Here is a 15569-nt window from a genome sequence, read left to right on the forward strand (position 1 = left end):
GTGAGCTTCCCCCCACCTCACAGTCAAAAGATAATGGAAAATTATTCCACGCACTTTTCGAAGCCCCCATGGGCTCTCTGATCCGAACCATCCCAAGACATAGGGAGAAATGCGACAGCTATGTGCTGGTAGGCCCCAAAGCATGAACAATTGCAGAGTTTGGGAAAGTCAACCATCTTGAGATGACGGCAGCACCTTGTCTCTTAAAAGGCCACTTTGGGCTTGTTTCTGAGTTAGCCTTGAAGTTGTAGTCTGTGTCCCCACAGAGCCTGCCTTCTTCGGCCCCTCTGCGGAGATGGTTGCCCCGCCCACCCTCACAATTGTTCCCATGCTCCAGCCCACTGACCCAGCCACTGTGCCAATCCTTCTCTTTGGGGGCTTTCCTCTTTTTCACGGACCCTCTACTTTACCAAACATCATGTTCTTCTCCAGAATTGGTCTCTCCTGACAATATGTTCAAAGCACGTCCGATGAAGTCTTGCCATCCTTGCTTCTAAAGAGCACTCTGGCCTTGTTCCCATCCAGATCGGTTTGTCTTTCAGCGGTCCATGGCACCTTCAATATTCTCTTCTAGCCCCGCAATTCCAGTGCTTTGATTCTTCTTCAATCGTCTTTATTCAGTGTCCAGCTTTCACATGCACCTGATGCAATGGAGAGTCCCTTGGCTTGGGTTAGGCACACCTAAGTACAGTGGTTTTTCAACCTTCCTAATGTCACCGCCCTTTAATACAGTTCCTCATGTTGTGGTGAACCCCCAACCCTAAAATTGTTTTCGTTGCTACTTCATAACTGTAACTTTGCCACTGTTATGAATTGTAATGTAAATATCTGATATGCAGGCTGTATTTTCATTGTTACAAATTGAACATAATTAAAGCATAGTGATTAATCACAAAATATTTAATTATATATTGTGAAATATTTATTTCTAATTACAAATACAAAATTTGTCTTGAATCATGGTGTAGCATGGGTAACAGTCTTCACGCTGGGCACTCGTGTGTGGGTGTATCTGCATGTGGGGGACCCGCCTGGAAGCAGTGTCTCAGTTCCTAAGACCATCGGAAATATGTGTTTTCTGATGGTCTTAGGCAACCCCTGTGAGAGGGGCATTCGACCCTCAAAGGGGTCTTGACCCACAGGTTGAGAACCGCTGCCTTAGTCCTTTGAGTAACATCCTTGCTCTTCAATGCTGTAAGGAGGTGTTGTGTGGCAGATTTACCCAATGCAACCCATCTTTTGATCTCTTGATTGCCTCTTCCATGAGCACTGATTGTGGATCCAAGCAAAATTAAATTCTTGACAACTTCAACCTTGGGAGGGCTCATTTCCCACCACCATGTGTGCTGGTGCCCACATCTCCCCAGTCACTGTGAGGGCACCCAGACAGAACCTGTCTCCATGGGAACAGGGGTGGCGGCTGTTCTCACCCAAGTGCTCAGTGCAGACTCTGTGTATTGGGTGCTAGGCCCTTCCCTTCCGGTGCCAAATCTGAGGCTGCCCAATCGCACTTTGTTAGGACAGAAATCAAGCCAGCCTGGGGGGTGGCCAGTCAGCATCCAGATGAGCCTAAAAAGTGCCACATGCCTGCTAAGATCTCCCTGGAAAAGAGCTCAACTGCTCAGGAGATCCGTAATGCTGTGGTCATGTTGTGCCTGCGCCGTCCTGCAGTCAGCTGCACATCAGACTGTTATAATCCCCTGGGTTTGTCTTGGCTGATTTTCAGAAATAGGTCACCAGACCTTTCTTCCTGGTCCATTCTTAGTCTGGATACTCGCCCCTGTCCATTCAGCCTCCGTTTGCCACTGGTCCAGCCACTTGGGTCCTTGTGGGATTTCTGACAAGGGAACACTGGTCTGACTAACAGGCGGCAAGGGACATGCGCTAGTTATCAGCTCTATGAGCCTCAGTTCCCGTGGGAGGCAGAGGGTGAGCATCCCTGGTCAAGCCACTCTGGGTCCTGTGTGGTCACTGTCTACACACAGGGGAATGCTGTGTAGCCAAGCCCACCAGGGCTGAGACTCGCCCCCACCACGCTCTTTTCTGAAGTGGACAGTGGCGCAGGGCCAAAGAGCTCCTGTAGCTCCCATTGGGGACATCCATGGCAGAGAGGTCTCTGCGCCAGATCATCAACAGAGGCCAGAGCAGACCCCCTGCCTCCGAGTCCACTCTGAGGCCTAGGGACCCGCTGGGACAGAGTAGGAGTCTCACGGGGTTTCCGAACCTGTAAGAAGCAGACAGCGAGGGCTGCCAGGGGCCTGGGACCCTGATCCGCAGACACCTTGGTTAGCAGCCCGACACTTAAGCCACTGTGCCACCAGGGCTCATGCGTGATCATAAGGTGCCCACCTAAGAAAAAACAGACCCTGTTGCACTTACAGTAAGAAGACAACAGATGTCAAAGGAACCCAGCAGAGCACGAAGTCATCAAATTAAAGAAGCCGGGGAGGGAGGCAGGGCAAAGAACCAAGATGAATGGGGTGGGGCTGTGAGCTTGCGGTGGACCTCCCAGCTCTGCCCCTCAATCCTCCCAGCCCCGCCCCCTCCATCGCCCCAGCTCCGCCCCTCTCCGGTTTCACAGCGACCCTGTTACCTTTCTCTGTGCACACTCTGGTGTTTGTGGGCTTCGAGCAGTTAGGGAGCTTGTCATTCCAGGTCCTCCCCCTCCGTGGGTTGCAAGTAACCACAGCACCGTGGGGTTCCAGCCCTGTCGGATTTCTGAGTATGTGATATAGACAGGAAAGCAGCGCTGCCTGCCCTTTTGCGGGACAGGGCAGCCGTGGTCGGTGTGTGTAACTCCCCTGTCCTGGCGAGGGAGGTCCTTACCTGAGAAGAGATTAATGGGGTGGGGGTGGGAGGGGCTACTAACCACAAAGGCAGCAGTTCGAACCCACCGGCCTCTCCTCCGAAGAAAGATGAGGCTGTCTGCTCCTATAAAGAGATACAGCCCGGGAAACCCAATGGAGCAATTATACACTGTCCTGCAGTCTCCATGAGTCGGAATCCGCTCAGTGGCAGCAGTTTGGGTTCCACTATTTTGTTTTGTTTTGTTGTTGTTCCGGGAAAGCTCTAGGCTCTCTTCACTTGTTGAAAGGTTATGTTTAAGGCACCTCTTTTCCGACCGCCTGGTGGCACCCCACGCCCCTCTCTGCACTTGTCCCAGGGGTGTCTTCCGGCCTGTCAAGGGCGTGGAGAGGATGCTTCTTTGAAACAGTGTTTGGATTTGTTTGCTTTGTTTCCTTCTCCTATCTCTGTTTTTGAATGTGGAGCACTGGTTTCCTCAGTGAACCCCCCCCCCCCCAAGGGCTTAAACACCTCAAACTCCCGAGGACCTTCAACTAGTTCCCTGAACCCCTACCCCATCTTCTTTGGATCTCAGAAAGAAAAAAAATCCTCGGGGAAACAGAAGTTATCAGTACCAGAGGCCAAGAAAAAGTGAAAGTAACAAGTCGCTGGCTAAGAGGTGTGGGGGGGAAACGGCAGGCTTTTTGCCTTGAAAACTAGCCATTTTAACAGCACCAAAAAGGCGGAGGGGAGTTGGAGAAAAGAAAGCTCTCTGGATTTTATTTGCTTCCTGCTGGCTTTGTTAGAAACATTCCCATTAGAATCCATTCCCTCTGTAGTTAATCTGCTGGGAGAAAGAAGAGGCTTTCTTATGTCCCGCAAAGAGTCACCGCCTCAGAAAGTCACAGGGGCCGTTCGGCCCTGTCCCGTAGGGTGGCCGGGAGTTGGCATGGACTTGGTGACCCTGTCCTGTATCGACTCGCCAGCAGTGGGTTTGGTTGGGATTTGTGGTTCTTGTGAAAACAGTGCTTCGTAACTTGCCGGTGCATTTGAACAAACTGGCCTCTTGTTAAAATGCAAGTTCTGCCTTCGAGAGGCTGAACTGGAGCCCTGGACCCTGTCTTTCTAACCAACCAGCTCCCAGATCAGGCTGATGCTGCTGGCCCCCCAGGCCCCCTCAGATACACCGTGGAAGAACAATTTGTGGCCAGGTAAAATGGGGGGCACTCTGGACTCAGTGGGGTGACCAGGTGCCTGTATTTCAGTGGTTCTCAACCTTTCTAATGCTGCGACCCTTGAGTACAGTTCCTCATGTTGTGGTGACACCCCCCCCCCAACCATACAATTATTTTCGTTTGCTACTTCATCACTGTAATTTTGGTACTGTTATGAATCGGGCGACTCCCATGAAAGGGGTGTTCAACCCCACCCCCCAAGGGGTCGCGACCCACAGGTTGAGAATCGTGGCTTTATTTGGACTGCTTTGAGCCTTTGATCGCTAGTGCTCTGTACATTTCTCAGAGGTCACTACTGTCTCTGGAGGCTTCCTGGCTTTTTCTCACGGAGCACAATATGCATTAGGATCCCATGCAGCACGCCCAGGGAGCTTGACAGCGAAGGCTCTGGAAAAGGATGCCAAGGGGGCCTGGGAAGCTGTGCTGTAATGTCGTCAGTGTTTGGAGAGGAGATATGCCCCTGTTGAGGGAGCTATCTGGTCAACATTCTCGCTCTCTGTTTGTTTTGAGGGCGTACTCTGGAATGATTGATGGGCGTGGGTGCCAGGTCACTTCTGTAGCCTTGGACAGCAATTTTGTTAAACTAATCTGAGCCTCGCTTTCAGAATCAACCTTCAACGAGCATTACCTCAGTATTTACTATGTTGCCAGGCATCTGGGGATACCAGACCAAACAAAACAAGCCTGATCCCTAACCTTCCGGAGCTTATAAAGTCATTACAATGAGATAACTGCTATCTAGTAAACATTTTAACAATTTAACTCTTTGAAATCCTTTGTTTTGACGCTGATGGGGCCGAACAACAGAAATGTGGGTGAAGGGAGACATCAGACAGTATAAGATATGAAAATAACAATTTCTAATGTATCAAGGGTTCACCAGGGTGGGGAGGTGGAGGAGCGAAGGGGGGAAAGAGTTGCTGATACCAAGGGCTCAGTAGAAAGAAAATGTTTTGGAAATGATGATGGCAACATATGTACAAATGTGCTTGACACATGGATGTATGGATTAAAAGAACCCCCCCAAAAATGATTTTTTTAAAAGAAACAATTTTTTGAATCCTTGGGGCCTTAGCTCTGGTTAAGCACGTGCAGCTAACCTAAAGGCTGGTCATTGGAACCCACCCAAAGGAGCTCTGGGAGCGCAGTAAGAGTGGTTATACATTGGGCTGTGAACCGTAGGGACAGCAGTTCAAAACCACTAGCTGTTTCTCGGGCAAAGGATAAGGCTGTGCACTCCGGGAAAGAGTTACAGTCTTGGAAACCCGTAGGGTTGTCCTGTTGGGTCACTATGAGTCCGGATAGATGAATGCCGTGAGTTTGGGTTTGAGTCAAGGAGGTCCGTAGGGGGAGTTGTGGTGAGCTGCCCCCATGAAGATAGCAGACTTGGCAACACCCCCCCCAACAACACACACACACACACACACACACACACACGGGACAGTCCTGTTCTCTCACTCAACTTGGGCTTGCTGTGAGCCAGTACTGACTGGATGGTGCCTGATGAGACAACAGAGCTTAGATGCTGGTCTCCAGACCTGACTCTGTGTGTGTGTGTGTGTTTGAATGTTTTTGTGCATTTACTTTGCTTCCGTAAGACACTAGAATGCTTCCACAGTGGGCTCACCCATAAGAATACGTGTGAGGATGGTGCGGGACCTGGCAGAGTTTTGTTCCACTGTAGCTATGGAACAAAACTGACTCCGTGGCACCTAGCAACTACAGCGTTATGGTGGTCAAGGCACCATGGCAGTGTCATGGGCTTAGCATTTGCCTGCTAACTACAAGGTAGGTGGTTCAAACCCACCAGCCAGTTCGAGAGAGAAAGATGAGGCTGTCTGCTCCCATAAGGGTCAGTAGTGTCAGAGATCCTAAGCAGCAGTTCTACTACATCCTGTAGGCTGACTATGAGTCGGAATCAACTCTTCTCATCAGATCACCAATCAATCTTAGCATCAAACCATGAAATGTTTATTTGTTGGTTTGGTTAGGTTAGGTTTATGGTGACTCATCAAAGCTATGAATCCCCCAGGATAGTTTCCTTAGCCAGGCAGAAGGACTGAAAGGTCCAAGTCAGTAGGAATGGCCATAACGCTTGGGAGAAAGTACAACTGAATGGACGGTTGGTCAGCCTGATGGTGTAGCTCACCGTGCGGCCGGACACCGAAGCCAGTGCTGTCAGCGTCATTGATCTGTGGCTGCTGGGATGAGATTGGAACCTCGGGAATCCAGCATGACCACCGCCGTGGATTAATCCCACCCTTCCAAACACAACGTTCCCACAAAACTATGGGAGGGTGGATGGTGCCGCGTGACTCCCACTCCACAGCCGGGGAAACAGGGCCTGCTCAAAGGGAGAGTCTATTACGCTGGAGCAGAATCTGAACCCAGCCCTGGCGGCTCCAAACAGCCACCACGCATTTTACTAAATGGCGCCGTGAGTGATTTTTTTTAACCACCACTTATGGCAAGTTGACAGTGTGCCAACTACTTTGCATGTATTAGCACATTTTGGGTGATGCTCAGGAGCAGGCCGTGGGTCCCACGGTCCCCACCCTGTAATGAAGAACTTGAAGGAAGTTGCTCCCTTTGCAATCACTGTGTCACAGAGGGGGGAAGCCCGTTGGTCACTTCAGGTCATTTGGAGAACGGAGAAAAGCAGGAAGAGAAACTAAAGATAGGCCCTACCGTTATCTGAAGAAAAGCTCTGGAAATTATTTTAGGATCTGTAGTGGACGCAGTAAATAGATGAGACCTGGTGACTCGGTGGGTTTCACACCGAGCTGCTTAGCCACGGGGGTCAGCAGTTCAAACCCACCGACTCCCGTAAAGATTTAGACTCTGCGCTGTCCTTGATCAACTTGATGGCAGTGAGTTTGGCTTTGGGTTTGGTGGTGCTGTAGGTTAGGCGTTGCAGCAGCTAACCACGGGTTGTCGGTATGAACCCACCAGCCGCCCCCTCAGAAGAAAGAGGAGAGGTTGGTCTGCGCCGGTAAATATGTGCCGTCTCAGAAACCCCTAGCTAGGATTATCATGCGTCAGAGCCTACTGGATGGCAGTGGGCTTGGGCTTGTTTGAGCCATAAATAAAGTGCTTACACATTGGGTTGCCAACTATAAGGTCAGCAGTTCGAAACCACCTTGGGAGGAAGAGTTGCCGTCTCCAAACTCTTGTAAAGAGTTACAGACTCGGAAACCCACAGGGGCAGGTCTACCCGGTCCTGTAGGGTCGCTATGAGTCGGCATCCACTCGCTGGCCCTGAGTGGTGTGTGTGTGTGTGTGTGTGTGTGTGTGTGTGTGTGTGTGTGTGTGTGTGTGTGTGTGTGTGTAGAGACACACACACCGTGTATACAATTGGGGAAGCTTCAGAACGGTGGTGAAAAAACTGTCATCTCAACTCCCTTTTCCGAGAGCTCCCTCTTCTGTGGCTTCGATGAAGGCGAGCCAGCCACCTCTTTACAGGCAAAAGCCTTCCAAACAAAGCCCCTCTTGGGGCGGGACGCCCTAAGCCGCTCACATTTTTGCCATGCCCTCTCGGGAAACGCTAACTCCTGCCCGGGCTGCAGGACCTCCTCGCTTCTCCCTGCACCATGGCAACCCGGCGACGGCGGCCGGGCGCGGCGCGGCGCGGGGGCGGGCTCGGGGCCGTCCCTGCGAGCACACGCAGGCTTCTGCGCGCACCTGATATGCTGGAGCGCCGGGGTTGCGACAGGCGAGAGGCTCTGCCGTCCCCGCGAGTTTCCTGCGAGGTCCCCGCGGGCCGGCCGGCGGGCGGGCGGGCCGAGCTAGCCTCTCGCGCTGTCTGTCTGTCTGTCCGCAGCGCCGAGCTGCCAGCGCCCAGCCCGCTAGCGGGCCGTGGCTCGGCTCGTGCGCTCGGCCCGGCTCGTGCGCTCGGCTCGCGGGCAGGGCAGTGAATAAGCTCTTTCCTGCAGTTCCTGTAGCTGCAGCCCGTGCGTGATTCCTGGAGGACCCGCTGCTGCTTCCCCGCCAAGCCCTGCCCCCCATGTCCCCCTCGGCGGTCAAACAGGATGGTGGCGCGAGGGGAAATCGCACGGTTTTGGAGTCTGGAAAGCCTGCATCTGGGTACGTGTGCCGCCGAGACTGAGCGCCCCGGGGCTGTGGCTGTGCCGCTGCTGCCGCGGAAGGACGGACAGACGCCTGCCCTCTCGGAGCTGCAGTGTTCCCTGCCTCCCTCCCTCGCCCGCTCGCTCCGGGTTCTTCTCCCCCTCTCTTCTTCTTTAGTAGAAGTTTGTAGGGCACACCCGTCTGGCAGTTTGGGGGGGCTGGGGGGCGTGGAGGCCGCGCTTGGTGACGCTGAGGAATTGCTTTTGTTTACCAAACACAGGATTTAGTAAAACTAGCCAAGACCTATCCGCGCTCGCCCGGACTGTGGGGCTGCGATCGATGGGCTGGTCTGTTGGGCTTGCGTGTCGCTTCTTGTATGTGACACTCCGGTCCAGGAGCTCCTAGTGGCCCTGGAGATGCCAGACCGCGCTTGTCTATGCGTAGGAGGGTCTGGGCCCAGGACCGTGAGCTTGGTGATTTGGGGAAAGTCCCAGTCGCCTGCCAGGGCCCTTCCTCCGCAGTGCCACTGTTCGGTGTCCGCCACCCCCACCCTTCCTTGCCCGTGTTTAAGGGCTGCAAGCCAGCCCAGCCTCTGGTCTCTACTTAAATGTGGAGGAGGCGCTGCCCTGTCCCCAGCAGGAACTTCTCACTTGTGAGCCTGGCAGTCTTGAAAGGAAGTCAGAGGGGACAAGAGAAGAAAACACTTCATAGGAAGATCAGGCACTGCCGGCTGTGGGGACACTCTTTAGGGGGTGTGCTGGGGAAGACAGCCAGATGGACTGGCAGACAGAGCTTGCCTCTCCTTTCCCCTCACTGCCCGTGCTATCTGAATAGGAAGTGAGGGAGAGGGGGCTGACAGCCTGGAGGTCCCCGGGCCTTGCTGGAACGCTGTGATTAATGTGTCGCGACAGATTCAGAAAAGCCAGGCCGGCCTGGGCTCTACTTCACTACCCACACGGCCATGCTGTCAGGTAGCAGCCCCGAGCCCCTGTGGGAGGCACTGGTCTCCAGCTGCCTGCCTTGCTGTCCATCCGTCTGTCAGGCTCATCCTTGAAGGCTGGGGGGAGAGGCAGGGTGTGGGGAGCTGGGGGAGCAGTCTCTGAGATAGTGACGCTCAGGTCTCTTATCTGCCAGGCCTCCCCACAGCATTCCTGCTCGCCTTCCCACACTGGCCCAGGCGCTGACCTCGGCCTGCCCCCTCTCCTCCCCACCCTGCCCCCCACATCTCTAGATGTGGCAGGGCACTGGGGAAGGCTCTGTCCCTGACCTTTGTGTGGTCGGCCAAAGCAGAGCATCTTGGTAGACTCTTAACTAGGAGGCCAGTTCCAGTCTTCTACTCTGGACGTTTGTCAGTTCTGTGCATTCCTTCTCCCGAAGGAAATGGTGGTCTTTCCCGGACCCTCTGAATGGTGTGTGTGCTGGGGGCTTCTGATAGGCCTCGGGGGAAACCCCGTATCTTTTAGTTCCGTTTCCCCATGAACCTTCTCGTGTATGTATAATGTACTTGACCACAGTGTTTCCACAACTAGGAGCCCTGCAGGCGCAATGGTTGAAGCACTCTCCTGCCAACTGTGAGATTGGCGGTTCAAACCCACCAAGCTGCACAGCAGAAGAAAGATGTGGCAGTCTGCATCCATGAAGACCCATGTGTTGGGACTCTCTGAGTTGTGCAGGCTTGAGTCCTCCCCGCAGCACTGCGGGAGAAAGGCCTGACTTTCTACCTCTGAAAACTCAGCCCTTGAAAACCCACTGGAGCGCAGTTCTACCCTGACACACAGGGGGCACCATGAGTCAGAGTCACCCTGGCGGCCGCTGGTTAGAAGATGTGCTTGCATAAAATAAGCGCATGGTGCACTTGGAGAGTCCTGAAAAGGCAGGCTCAGAGGGTTGCTTACGAGCTGCTAACCTCAAAGTCAGTGGCTGGAGCCCACCAGCTTCTGCAGGAGAACGATGAGCCTTTCTCCTCCCATAAAGAGTCTCAAGCCCACAGGGGGCAGTTCCGCCCTGCCCTAGAGGGCCGCTCGGTGTCGGAATGGACTCGATGGCAGCAAGTTGGTGTTTGAAGAAGACAGGCTGATGGGAAGGAGCTGTGGATCCCTGAAGAAGCTGGGCAGGCTCTCTGGGGGGAGGCACTTTGGCAGTGGTGTATGCTGAGGTAGGCGGGCTCTATCTGGTGTGACCTAGGAGGCTGCTGGGAACACCGTGTCTCAGAGGCAAGCCGACTGGCGGTGCCACCCCCTCTGTGCCAGCTGCCACCTCAGGCTTCCTCCAGGCACTCGTGCAGATTACCCTGTGAGGTGCCCTGTGGCTGGGGCGCACGCAGCATGGGGCCCGAGGCAGAAGCAAAGCTGAGAAGCCTGGGGGTTGCAGATCATAGTATCGGGCACAGAGCAACAGAGAGGGCACAGAGCAGGTTGGCAGGTGGCAGTGGAATGGAGGCAGAAACTTGAGGTGGAGGGTCCAGTCACTGACCAGGCCGAGGAACTGGCATGTACCAAGCAAGCTAATGGCTCACACACAGCAGGAGGTAGAGACCTGCTGCCTAAATCTCAGTCTGAATTAGAGACAACCGAGGATTAGCCTCAGGATAGCAGGCAGCAGGGTGCCCTTCAGGGTCTGGGGTGCCTTGGAGGCCCTATCTGGCTCGGGCTCCTGTCCTGACCTTCCCTCCCTGGTTGCTGCCTTGGTGTGGACTCCCAGGGACATCCCCACCACTGCAGTGCCCCACAGGACACTCCTTAGCTGATGACCAGGCCTTCCTTCCTAGTCTCCTTAGTCTGGAGGCCCCACTGAGTCTTTTCAGCCATACAGCAGCACTGACAGACAAGAACACAGGAGCCCTGCCTGAAACCTGAACACTGGCCCCTGCAAGGAAGCCGAGACTGTCCCCAGAGCACCCTGACCAAACGGCCCATTCCTGATGAGCACAGGCAGGCCGAGGGGCTCCTTCAAAGTGAGTTGTGCATGCTCAACACAGCTCCAGGGCAAGTGTTTGCTTTGAATTAGTAGCAGAAATTATTCCGGAGACCATCTACTTGATTAAAATAGAAATGTATTAAACCATTTGTGATAAGAAAACCCAATCTTGGCAGCTTGGGCCACCTTGGGAGCCCTGTGAGGTTGGGGTGGGGGGCTGGGTCACGGTGACAGCCCCATGAGACTGGGCTCCTCTCAGGCTCCAGGGCAGCAGCTGCCCAGAGTTGAATGCAGACATGAATCTTTGTGCTGGGTTACGGATTCTAAAAGACTCTGTTGGCTTGTTGTGGGGCCTGTCGTTGAGCCAAAGCCGATCCACAGTGACTTCTGTTGTCTTTCGAGGAGCAAGTCACTAGCGTGGGCTTCAGCCAAGTGCTTTACCAGTGCATCATAAAAGACCTTTCACCTCACTCCCGTCCAGTCCATCTGACATGCAGACACCCGTAGGACAGAGCAGAGCTGCCTCACAGGATTTCCGAGACTATAAATCTTTACTGTTGTAAATCTTCACAACAGCCTCATCTTTCGCCCAAGGAGCAGCTGGTGGTTGACCAGGCATCCTTTTGGTTAGCACCTTAATCAGTGCGCCTTCTGGGCTTCTTAAAGGTTATTTAGATTTTTATGAAAGGTTCTCCAAACCAGAGATCAAATCAGTGCCATCGAGCTGATTCTAGTTCATAGCAAGAGTATCACAGTTCCAGAGGGGTTTTCCAAGGCTGTGATTTTTCACGAAAGCAGGCATCCTCACCTTTCTCCTTTAGAACAGCTGCTGGGTTCAAACTGCTGACCTGTCAGCCTGACACTGTAGCACCAGGGCACCTTAAAGGGTCCTCCTTGACGGTTCATAGGTTCAGTCTCAGGACTCTGTGCAGTCTTATTACTTACAACGTGTAGGGTAGGAGGAGCTTTGGTGGTGGTGTGGTTAGGAGTTGGGCTGCTAAGCACAAGGTCAGCAGTTTGAACCCACCAGCCACTCTGGAGAAAGAGGCTGTTGTCTCCTGTAAAGAGTTACACAGCCTTGGAAAGCCACAGGGGCAGTTCCAACCTGTCCTCTGGGGTCGCTGGGAGCTTGGCATTGTGCATTTGTTTGGGTTTGTGGTAAAAATCTGGGTGAGAGGTGATGCTATTTTTGTGCTGGCCACACTTTAAAATTTGTTGTTGGGAGTTTCTAGCTTTAATCCAGCCCATGGTCATTGACTAATAATCTGCACACTGGTGCTCTCTTGAGGAAAGGAGTCCTGGAGGCACCGTAGGTTAAGCACCGGCCAGCTATCCACAAAGTTGGCAGTTCAAGCCCACCAGCTGCTACCTGAGAGAAAGATGGGCCATCGATTCCCATAAAGATGAACAGTTTCAAGAAACCCTGTATGAGACCACTGTGAGTTGGAATCAATTCAATGCCCTACGGCAGCATAGCTGGGGTAAGGCTGCCTATTAGGAGGTAGCTGAAATATAGTGACAGTGATTTTGGCAGAGGCCAGCCCCAAGTGCCATGAGGACCTGCAGGACAGACTGACAGCTGGTGTGGAGGGCGAGGTTGAGATAGGGAGGGGACGGGAGATCAGCAGTTGGCCACGGAGTGGGGGGGACACCCTCAAGTGAGTATCACAGGTGGGTGGGGAGTAGTGGCCAGCACCAGAATCACTTGGGAATTTTTTTTTTCTTCCTAGTAGTGGTGGTGGTTTTGTGCTGCCTAGTGGTCCCAGTTCATGGTGTCCCCTTTTGACAGCAGGACTTGTCCCATGGGGTTTTCTAGACCAGGATCCTTAGAGGATTAGACCAAGCTCTTCTTGCTGCAGAGCCACTGGGTGGGTTCGAGTCACAGACCTATGATTCGTAGCTGAGTGCTTAACTATTGCGCTACCAGGGCCCCTGCCCAAACCATACCCACTGCCATCTCCTATTCTGACTCATAGCATGGATTCTGACGCACAGCGACCATTTATATAGGGTTTCTGAGGCTAGAAATCTTTTAAGGAAGCAGACCTCTTTTACCTGAAGAATGGCAGGTAGATTTAAACTACCAACCTTGAGGTTAGCAGACCAGCACTTCCCTTGAGAGCGCCGCCACTTTGACTTTCAGGGTATGTTACTCCATGACCTATCAAATATACTTAAAATTGTGTACCCGTGACCACCTGGTAGTCCAGATCCCTGTCATCCCGAGCAGAAACTCTCTACCCATAACTCCCCATGTCTCCCTGCCCCAGTCCCTGAACCTCAAGTATACTTCCTATCTCTCGTTTTCCTATTCTGAATACCTCATATGAAGAGGATTGTTTAAGACTGTTCCTCAAATAATACTACACAAAATGTTTTTGTGCCTGATTTACTCCTCAGCATGTTACAAGATTCATCCAGGTTGTAACATGTATCATGACCTCATTCCTTTTTGTGGCCTCCTATTGTTCCATTACAGGAGCCTGGTGAGTAGTTGGCTACTCCTGTAGGCAGTTACAATCTCGGGATCCTGCCCTGCCCTTCTAGGGTCGCTATGAATTGCATCTACTCAACAGCTGTGAGGTTGGCTTTTCGGGTTTGGAATATTCGTTTGTTCAAGCAATATACCACATGTTGTTTATCCATTCGTCAGTTGATGGGCACTTGGGTTGTTCCCACCCTTGACCTGTCGTAACTGGAAATGCTATGAACGTAGGTGTCCAGACATCCATTGGAGCCCCACCTCCTTGGGGAGGGGGGTGGCGCGGATAGCCCTCAGCGTGGAGGGAGCTGGTTCAGGAGGTTCTCGGTTTAACTCTGTGAGGAACCGCCTAACTGCTTTCCACAGCGGCCACTGATGGAGGCACAGTCAAGGCAGCCACGAGGCTTCCAGCTCCTCCGCATCGTGGCCAGCCCTTCCTATTTCTGCTTTCTGATGATAGCCTTCCCTGTGGGTGGGAACCGGGATCCGCCGGCTGTGGTTTTGATTTGCATCTCCCTAAGGACTCGGGAAGGCGCCCTGGTGGCCTGGTGGTTAACTGCAGAGTCAGCGGTTTGAAACCACCAGCCGCTCCGAGGCCTATGTTCCTGTAAAGATTCGGTCTGGGAAACCCGCGGGGTCGTTCTGATAGGGTCTCCCCGAGAGTCAGAACCCCACTCGGTGGCAGTGACTCCTGATTCGGAACCTGACCCTCCCTGCTCAGTGGTCCGCTCTGTGACTTGTCTGGAGAGAGTTTCTTCAAGTCCTTGCCCATCATTGCCTCCTTGAGTTGCTTTGTCTGGTGGGGGCGCTTCGTGTACCCCTTGGTCCGGTTCATGGCTCCCAAGTGTTCTCTCCCTTTTCGTCCAAGGTCTGTTGACCTTCTTGAGAGTTTCTTTGAATTCAGGACGGTGTTTATAACCCGGGGAACTATTAAAAATAGGTTCTCCGACCTTCCGCCACCCGGAGAGGCAGGCTGAGGGGAGGAACCAGTGTGGATTCAGTTCTCCCGGGCCGCAGGCGCCGCTGCCCCCTACGCCGGGGAGCCCACCTACGGTGTGTGACGTCCGCAACCCGAGGTCCGGCTTTGTTTCGTGTTTCCCCCGCGGCCTGAGGCCCAGGGGGGCAGGCGCCGGGCTCCAGCCGCCCCCCCACCCCACCCCCCTGACCAGCATCCTGGTGACCACAGGCCCACAGCTGCCTTCGCCATTTCCGGCGCTGGGCTGGGGAGCAGAGCGGCTTAGCTCCCGGCGGAGGAAGTCTGCGTGCTCGGCGGGCGGCCGCCAGCGACGTGCGTCTCAAGACGGCGGATGGCTCCGGTGCGGGGATTTCCCACGGCCGCGGCCGCAGTCTCCCGCGCACGGCGGGAAATGCCTGCGCAGGCGCAGTGGGCGGACGAGGGGGGGGGGGAGCCGCGCGCACGCGCGCTGTGCGCGGACGGGGGGGCGGGGGGCGCGCGCGCATGCGTGTCGTGCGCGAGACAGGCACTTGAGCTTCGCCCTGACGCTCATTCTACCAGCAAAGCTGGGGACTGGGGACGTAGAGGCCCGAGCTACGGTGGCCTGGCTGGGACCCAAACCACGGCCTGGGACGCCCAGATGTGGCGCTTTGATCCTCGGCCACTGGTGTGGAGAAGAAAATTCCCTTGGCTTAAATGCATGGAGTACAGCAGGGTGGAGGCGGGCGAGGACAGGGCGACGCCACGAGGAAACCACCCACTTAGGCCGGGGGGTCGGGGGGGGGGGCTGTCTCCCGTGTGTGCAGAAGCCCCGAGCACTTGGCAAGCACTGCCTGCACCAAGGCTGGTGGCGGTTTGATACTTAACATCCCCAATGCTCATCTTTAGGCGCAGTCACCTGTCAGGTCTGATCCCGTCACCAGGGTGAAGTTCAGACAGAAGTCTGTCAGCAGTTGGCCAGTTTTGAGAAGTATGGAAGTTGTTTACATTTGGTGTCTTGATGTAACTCTTCTTACATTGTCATCTCTCAATGCTGTTTGTTTGCCCCAAGCCCTACTGAGTTTAAAAAAAAAAAAAGCCCATATCCTGCCTGAACAGGCGGGCTGGAAGTCACATAGTTAGTCTTGGAGCT

General features: G+C 53.9%; 1 protein-coding gene across 2 annotated transcripts in view; it reads left to right on the top strand.

Moving 5' to 3' along the window:
* The window catches only part of SPATA13 (spermatogenesis associated 13), a 137214-nt gene that overhangs the window by 89280 nt on the left and 32365 nt on the right, over positions 1-15569 (top strand). Inside the window, exon 1 of one of the 2 annotated variants that reach the window (XM_075562821.1) lies at positions 7719-8102. The exons of the other annotated variant lie outside the window; for it this stretch is intronic. Within the exon in view, the coding sequence (XP_075418936.1) occupies positions 8048-8102 (55 nt within the window). The 5' untranslated portion in view covers positions 7719-8047. Of the gene's footprint in view, positions 1-7718; positions 8103-15569 lie in introns of those variants that run through there. 2 annotated transcript variants of the gene reach the window in all.

The sequence above is a fragment of the Tenrec ecaudatus genome, chromosome 11 (genome assembly GCF_050624435.1).
Source record: "Tenrec ecaudatus isolate mTenEca1 chromosome 11, mTenEca1.hap1, whole genome shotgun sequence".
Classification (NCBI taxonomy): domain Eukaryota; kingdom Metazoa; phylum Chordata; class Mammalia; order Afrosoricida; family Tenrecidae; genus Tenrec; species Tenrec ecaudatus.